The following is an 8,336-nucleotide window of genomic DNA, read 5'->3' as shown; positions in this document are numbered from 1 at the left end:
CTGATAGGACCTGCCTCTAATGAACCCATGTTGGTTGCCCCTAAGCATAATCTCCCCTGCTGGCCCCTCATGGACATGTGCCAGAATAATTCTCTCAAAAAGCTTACCCAGGATTGTGGTAAGACTAACTAGCCTATAGTTCCCTGGGTCCCCCTTCCTCCCTTTTTTGAAAATGGGAACCACATTGGCCCTCTACCAGCCCTCTGGCACCACACCAGAGCACCACGAGTGCTCGTACAGCCATGCCAGGGGTCCCACAATGACCTCAGCTAATTTCCTCAGCACTTGGGGTGGAGATCGTCAGGACCTGATGATTTGAACACATCCAGTCCCTCCAGAAGTTCCCTCACTAGGTCTTCCCTGACCCTTGGCCTAGGTGCGCCTCCCCTGGGGTCTGAGGGGGGCCCGGTGGGGGCACTGATCTGGTCCCAGCTTGTTGCCGAGGTGCAGCTTCTTTCCCAGTGTCTTGCTTGGCTTTCTAAAGTTATCCCTGGGAAATTAAATTTCATACTGCTGATCGCTTCATCTCCCTCTTTCTGAAGGAATCCCAATTAAGTTCATCAGCAATCTGAAGAATGTCCGAGTCAAGGAGAAGGGGAAAGCTTGTCTGGAGTGTGAGCTGACTTCTAAAGATGTTACCCTGAAGTGGCTAAAGAATGGGGTGGTAATTCAGAGATCCAACAAGTACAGCATGAACCATGAGGGGAAGAGAGCAGAGCTGATCATTGATGATGCTGAACTGACAGATTCAGGGGAGTACACAGTGATTGCCATGCAAGACAATGACCCAAAAGAGTATTACAGCACTGCCAATGTAACAGTGGAAGGTAAGAACAACTGGATCCAGGGAAAGGTTTACAAAAATATAGTAAGCTTCAATTGTTGCAGGGTTTGACTTTATAGACAGGCTGCATTGCCTTGAGGGGAAGAGACTTGGAGTCAACGGAACTGAGTTCGCTTCCTCATTTTGTTATTTGACATGAGACGAATCACAAAACCAGCCTGAGTCTCTGCTTCCCTGTTTGAAGACTGGAAATAATCATCAACCATTATTTGTTAAGGGCTTTTGTTACTTCCAAGATGCTGTGCAAGCGTAAAGCAGCAGATTTCAAATTTAAGGTTGTACATGCCACCTATGAAACTCAAAAGTATTCTTACCATCTTTAGGATATTAATCAGGCCATCATAATACATTCATTAATCAGAGCCATCATCGTGCATTCCTATCCTGAAACTTTAACACAACACGCCCACACAGCATTTGATTGGAGCCTGCATGGGAGGGCATAGGCACAGTTTGAGGACATCATTGGTATAAATATTAATTATCATTATTGTTACATAAGCAAAGATTGTAAAGTTGTTGTAATTGTAGTAGAATAGACTCCTCTCCAGAAAACATGATGGAAGGACACAAAGCTAAGAGGAGAAACAAACCAGGAAAGCCCAGTTTACATCCATCTGCCACTGGAGCTTAAACAAGAATCTATTTTCTGAGCTCCTTTCTGGGTTTTAGCAGCCTTTATTACATTCAGGTGACTATTGATGGAGGCATACTGGCTTTGATTTATGCACACCCACCTGCCATGTACAGTTCTATCTAATTAGAGCTCAGTATGGTTCAAGTATTTGTTGTCCTCTTTTAAGACAATGGTGCCCTTCTGTCTCCTGCTTCTTATCTCTGGACACTGTAGAGTGCTTTTGCTTTTGTTTTCATCAGGTTCTTTGTAGCTGTAGCATATGTGAGGGACTGGAATGGATGATTTTTAGGACTCAGGATAAATGGTGCAGGAAATGGGACTCACCAGCTCAGGAGGTTTTTTTCTGTTTTTTGTTCCTATGTTCCTGTGTTAGAAGAGGCTGGGAAAAAGAACAGATTCAATTCCACAACCTTCTCCCTCCTAAAGCCAGATGGTGTAGTGCTGCAGTGGCTATGGACTGTGCTGCCATTCTGGAAAGACAGGCTCTGGAGCCAAGTTAGCATTCATAATTCTTGGGTAGGCTGATTGAAACAATAAAGGACCAAATGTAGCCTGGGTTTAAACAAGGCCAGTCCAAGGTCTTCTTCATATAGAGGCCTAACTGCCCTACCACATGCATGCTCCAACTGCGCCTCCTTCTCACAGCATAGTCTCCTACCAGGACATCATGTTTTGGGGATAATTGTTCACGGGATTGAATGGGACCATAACACTTCTTACACCTGTTGTTCCAGGCCTTCTGCAGGTTCTAGGTGAGATCACCAAATTGGTTACGGTTGGTCACATTGTCCATTTTTTTTGTTTTACCATCGTGAGGGCTAGAAAAAGAATGGCTCTTAAAATGAAAGCTCAGAATCACGTCAGCCTGTGCCTAGACTGCCTATGTGTTAACCAGGCCCTGAGCTTGTGCTTAGGCTAGGGTGGAATTTGGCTCTTGCTTGGCAAAGGAGGCTGCCCAGACTAATGTGTGAATGCCATCTACAGGCCACTCGTTAGAATGCCTCTAATAGCAGCAGGAGAAAGGAGAGACTCTTGTGAGTATGAAGGCAAAGTAGAGTGGCACCTTACAGCTGAACTAAATCAGAGATGCATAAGCTTTTGTGGGCCCAAACTCACTTCATCAGATGCTGTGATCATGTGACGTTATGAGTATGTTATAAGACTCTCAAAAATTCAAGCTGTTCTGTTCAAGTAGATGGCCACTACATTTTAACTTCTAAGTCCTTCCACTGAACAATCATAGAATCATAGAAAAATACAGCTGGAACAGACCATCAGAGGTCATCTAGTCCAACCTCCCACCAGAGGCAGGATCATTCCTATCCAAATACATTGTCCAGCTTACTAGTAAAACAACAGTCAACCCTGACATAACCATAAGACATGCAAAAAGCAGGGAGACAAACAGGTTGGGCTTCTCAAGAAGCTAAACTAGTCCATGCTGCCATGTACTAGCTGCTAGTATTACCCAAGCTAACTAAAACTTGTCCGGGTGTCTCTATACTATATTTCTGTGATTGCAGGGTAGACAGATCCTGAGGTACTGAGGGAATAAGGGGCTGGTCCAGTTTCCACTGTAGTCTTTTGAAGGACTGCTGTTAACCCCAGTCAGACCTGGAGTGACAGTCTAGTATCTTAGCCATAAAACCAGCCGTTTTTCCGCATAGAATTTCAGATCTGGATCCAAAAGTTGTTGCTTAGTCTCATCTGTGCATGAGAGAAAATGTGAGCTAAAAACTATCAATGTGTCCCTACGGTTCCAGCTGATTGACTAGGATTTGGAACTCAATGATGGATCTATTGGTGGTTGGCTTGTTGGAGCTGCTGTCTCTCCAGTAAATACCACAGAGAAAGAGTAAACCCCACTGAGACTCACAGGGGGTCTTTTAAGCCATATTCAATAGGCATATCATGGCTAGAAGTATACAGTTAATTGAAACGGGACCCTAAACCAAGCCCAGGACATTCTCTGTAATGGTTTCTGATTCCCAGAGACTAACTGAGTTTCATTGTCCATCCAATACCTAGGCTAGCTGAATCTATTCTCCATTTGATGTGCAGTTTACTCCCACTGATGCTTCCTCCAGCAGACAAAATACTGATCTCTCTGCGTCTCCTATTCAAGACGCCAAAGAATTCCTGACTGGATTTCCTAATATGTGTGATCATTTAAAGTTAGGGACAGATCTAGAGGGGGTGTAGTACTGCCACCACATCCCTGTTCAGTTCCTTGATAGAGCTCATTTCAGTTATGTAGTTCAAATGCTGTGTAGTGTACGTTCAGTGAGCTCTGCATTGCTCCCCTTTTTTTTTCAAAATGGTTCATCCACTGTGTAAAACCCTGTTTAATGGTCTCAGAGACACTGCTGAGCCATTGTCCACCTTCAGACCTTGTGACTGGTGGCCCCTGCAGCTCTTGTCCTACCAGACTCAGAGCAGGATAGGTGGCACAAGGGGCCTGGCCACTGTATTTGACAGGCCTCTAGGCATAAGGGTGTCTACCTGCTTCTCTCTCCTCTCAGATGGAAAAACCGGGCAAATCTTTCCAAACTGGACAGCAGCTCCCTCTTTAACAATAGAATATGTAAGAAATGGAGACAGTGCAGATGAATGTTCAATACTGCAGAGAATGCACAAAAGAGCCACAGAAATTATTAAACACTGGGAAAAAATGCCTTATTTCAAATGTCTTAGAGCTCATTCTCTTTATCATAAGGAAAATTGAGGAATGACTTGGCTCTAGTGTCTAAGAACCTTCCTAGGGAAAAAAATATCCCAGAGTCTAGAGGGCTCTTTAATGCAGTGGAGAAAGGTGGGACAAGAGCCAGAGGCTGGACTCTAAAGTCAAACAAATTCAAATTAGAAATAAAACATACAATACTAATTGTGAGAATGAATAACCACTGGAACAAGTCAATTTTTTGGCATGAACCCATACCCTGGTCCTTTTCTAACAGACCTCCTCCCTGCCTGCCAGAGAGGGGAAAGTCAGAAACCAGTAACAAATCCACAGTGGCCTTTGTGTGCTGGAGAGAGATTTCCTAGAGAGAAAATATTTCTCTTTATCACCCAAACACCCTGTAATACAGTCTCTACAGGCTTATCTGTTTCCTCTATCTGCCCCCATCTCTCAGGTATGATATATTAACCTGTTCACACATTCTCTTTTTTTTTGGTTGACATCTGTTAAAGGGGCTTTCTCCACACCTTTTTCCCCACTGTCTCAAAATGACAGACAGTTAGCATTTGTCCCTAGTGCATGCTGTGTATGTGTTCATGCTGAATTCCTTCGTTATGAGGTTTACCTCTCCTTAATACTGTGCTTTGGTGCATGTGGTTACAGCCAACTATCTTTGTTCACTTACTATCACTGAAATTTCTTATAGAGAGATTTGCTACAGTCAAGAGCGGTATGTCTGATGTTCAGGCTCCAACAGGAGACCCAGCAGAGCTCTGTGTTGTCCTGAATGATGAGAAGGTAGAAGGAGTTTGGCTGAAGGATGGCAAGGAGGTAAACACTCATGATGTAACCAGAAAGAAAATGAAAGGCTGGAGAGCATAAGTGAAGGCAGAACATATTATTTGGGGGGGGGCCGCAGCTGCGGAGAAGCATACGGCAGGGGCATTGGATACAGCGCTGTGGCAGTGGGGTGGGGCAGTGGCACTGGCCTGGGCACTGCAGGACGGTGATGATGTGGTGCTGCTCCTATCGCTGGCCACTGCAAAATGAATTTGGGGGGCTAAGCCCCATTAGCCCTGGCCTTCCATCACCTATGCTGGAGAGCCTTAATGGGAGTTTTGTCTGAGTGGGGAATGCAGGAGTTGGCCTAATGTTGGTAACTTGGAAAAGAAATAGAGTATGGGCAGACAAATGGGTTAGAGAAAATGAGAACTAATTTAACATTTCCCAAAGACTCTGGGTCTTAAGCTTTGTCTCACTTTGGCATGGCATCAACCTTACCTTTCTTGGTCAGCCATCTTTCTTTCTCAAGCACCTGACTAATCATTGGATACCTCTTTTCCCAGATTTTCTAACCCACTTGCTCAGGCTCTTGCCTCTATTGTGGAAGCACATCTTCCCCTGTGGGAACAATAGCTCTCCTTTTCCCTTTGACACTCAGGTCAGCAGTTTGGATAATGTTTTCTCTGAATGCCAGTGTGTTGGCTTAGTCAAATTTTATGTGCAGGGTAGCTTTCTTACTGCTGGATCATAATGAAATGCATAATTCTCAGCTTCATCCAAGAATGACAAAGTATTTTGCCAGGACAGGACACAGATATCTAAACCTTTCCCCCTTGTTTCTAACCAATAGACTACTGTTGTCATAATTTTTTTGTTTTTGCAACCTGCTGCTGTCCTTCTTTCAGATTACAGATATGACAGGAATCCAGATTGTCAAGCAGGGAGCTGTCCACAAACTAATCATTGACAAAATGGGAGAGAAGTTTGAAGGGAAGTACACATTCAGAGCCAAAGGAGCGGAAAGTGAGGCCACCATTGCCATTGCAGGTACTGACACTTTTCCATAATACCACTCACACCACCCTCACAGCTGCAGTTGTACAATCAACAGGCCTCCTTATTTGTGCCAGCAAATTTTACAGGTCCATCAACATGCATGTGCAAAACCCCATCTCTTCACACACAGAAGGGCAATTGCATAGCCTTCATTGAGAATAAATCAGACTAGCATGTCCACTGACCTTCAGAGATTGGATTTGAACATTTTGGCTATCCTGGGAGGTATTACACTTGAAGAAAAATATTTGTTGTTTAACTCTTGGCAGCCAGATGGTGCTAGCCAAATTTTTCAGACTCCATTTATGTTTAGCAAGGATTTTATCTCATCTCTGCATTAAATGATGAGCACACCTATTGCCCATATGCTGATGGGTCATAAGGCAGATTTTAGCACAAACTGAGTTAGTCACTAAGGTGTAATCATTCAGGGTGGCATGGTGGAATATAGGGAGTAATGCTCCCTTTTTCTTCTGCTTAGCTGGTTAGTCTTAGGGAAAGCCAGACCGTTCCCTGTATGGTAGTCAGGAGAACTGGACTATCTGCATCAACGGGTACTAAGGATTTTAGGTGCCCCTTAAAATATAGGAATCTACTCTTAAAGAAAGGTGGGTATGGAAGGACATGGTTTATGCCACCTTGGCAGGGAACTCAAAATACATTGGCAGCACCAAAATGTCCACGGGGCCCTACCTTTCACATGCCTTTCACTGTTTTAAGATCCCCCTGTCATTGATGAATCTGTGCTGGAGCTGTTGGCTGCACACCCTGTGACCGTGAAGGCTGGGCATACGGCAAACATCAAAATTCCCTTCAAGGCAAAACCAATGCCAAAGGTCAGCTGGTTCAAAGATGGTATTGAGGTGACAGAGGAACAGAAGATTGTGATGGAAAAGGCAAGCAACTATGCTTTGCTCACAATAAACAACTGTGAGAGAGAAGACAGTGGAAACATTATGCTGAAGCTGAAAAGTGACTGTGGCTCAGCTGTTGCCAATCTGTTCCTCAATGTTCTTGGTAGGTCCTGAACTCATCATTTTACAGTGATTCAATGGCAGGGCAACTTTGCAGCCTTGTAGGAAGTCTGATCTGTAACTCAGGGGCCTGAGTGCTGAACTACCAGCTGAAAGGTTACAAGCCCAAGGCTGGGTGTGGGCCTCTGAACTTCAGTCAGAAAGTGCAGCCCTTGTGGGCTTGAGAACATTGCTAGCCAAAGCCTTGGCTGAGATGGTCTAGTTGGGGATGGCCCTGCTTTGAGCAGGAGGTTGGACTAGATGACCCCCTGAGGTTCCTTCCAACACTAATTTTCTATTTATTATTCTATGAAATGTATTCCAAGACCACAGTGTGCCCAGGCCTTACTTAGAAATCCATTCACTGGGGAAGACTGCATCGTCAAATCAGCTGGTGGAAACCAGTGTAGCCTCACTGAAGTCAATGGAGCTATGCTAATTTTCACCATGTGAGAATATGGCCTTCCAATTTATAATGACTTTCCACATCGCTTTGATTGTCTTTCAATGCTGCAGACAAACCAAAACCACCTCAGGGAAAAGTGGAATTTTTGGAGCGGACAGGTAAGTGCATCAAAATGAAATGGAAAGCACCCAAAGATAATGGAGGAAAACAGGTGACACATTTTATCATTGAGAGGAAGATGGTTGGTAAAAAGTCCTGGATTAAAGTTGGTGAAGTAGAAGGCAAACACACCACATTTGCCACCGATAAGGTAGAAGAAGGCAGAGCCTATCAGTTCAGAATCTTTGCCATCAATGCGGAGGGTATGAGTGAACCACTGGAGACAGAAGAAGTCTTTGCTGGAGAACCTATTGGTAAGCACCTGAATACCTTGAAGTAGCTATTTTAAAGGTGGATTTACTTTTGCACATTCCCTTACCCCTCCAAAAGAATATTTTCCTTTTTTTTTAAAACACTTTCTGAACTTCAGGGTTGCAAATCCAAGCTGAAAATGGGTAGATACTTTGTTAACTGTGACCCTTGCTAGGGCAAACAACATGATTTGAACCAAAGACTAAATCCATTGGCTGTAAACTGTAGCAGACTCCCTTTTCTTAGCTTCTTGTTCTGTGTTGCTTTTAATCAAATGAGGCTTTGCAGTAGAACAATAGGTGAAACTCTCATTCTGATTCTTCTTGCTGAAATTATCTCTGTCTGTTTAGAGCCTCCTGGACTGGCAACTCAACCTCAGGTTACAGATGTGACTAAGGAAGCTATCACCATCACTTGGAACCCTCCAGCCACAGATGGTGGCTCCCCAGTACAAGGGTACATTGTAGAAAGAAGGAAGAAAGGCAGCAATCTTTGGGTCCCAGTCA

At 44.2% G+C, this 8,336-nt stretch overlaps 1 protein-coding gene across 1 annotated transcript in view; it reads left to right on the top strand.

Annotated features, from left to right (window-relative positions):
* Positions 1–8,336, top strand: part of IGSF22 (immunoglobulin superfamily member 22) — a 62,434-nt gene that overhangs the window by 13,613 nt on the left and 40,485 nt on the right. The window contains exons 10-15 of the mRNA XM_019519981.1: positions 543–827; positions 4,868–4,992; positions 5,850–5,991; positions 6,721–7,017; positions 7,530–7,832; positions 8,181–8,267. Of these exons, the coding sequence (XP_019375526.1) occupies positions 543–827; positions 4,868–4,992; positions 5,850–5,991; positions 6,721–7,017; positions 7,530–7,832; positions 8,181–8,267 (1,239 nt within the window). The remainder of the gene's footprint in view (positions 1–542; positions 828–4,867; positions 4,993–5,849; positions 5,992–6,720; positions 7,018–7,529; positions 7,833–8,180; positions 8,268–8,336) is intronic.

Source organism: Gavialis gangeticus, unplaced genomic scaffold (assembly GCF_001723915.1).
Source record: "Gavialis gangeticus isolate Ggan-Ray unplaced genomic scaffold, GavGan_comp1, whole genome shotgun sequence".
In the NCBI taxonomy this organism is placed as follows: domain Eukaryota; kingdom Metazoa; phylum Chordata; order Crocodylia; family Gavialidae; genus Gavialis; species Gavialis gangeticus.
This window is presented reverse-complemented; position numbering and strand designations above follow the sequence as displayed.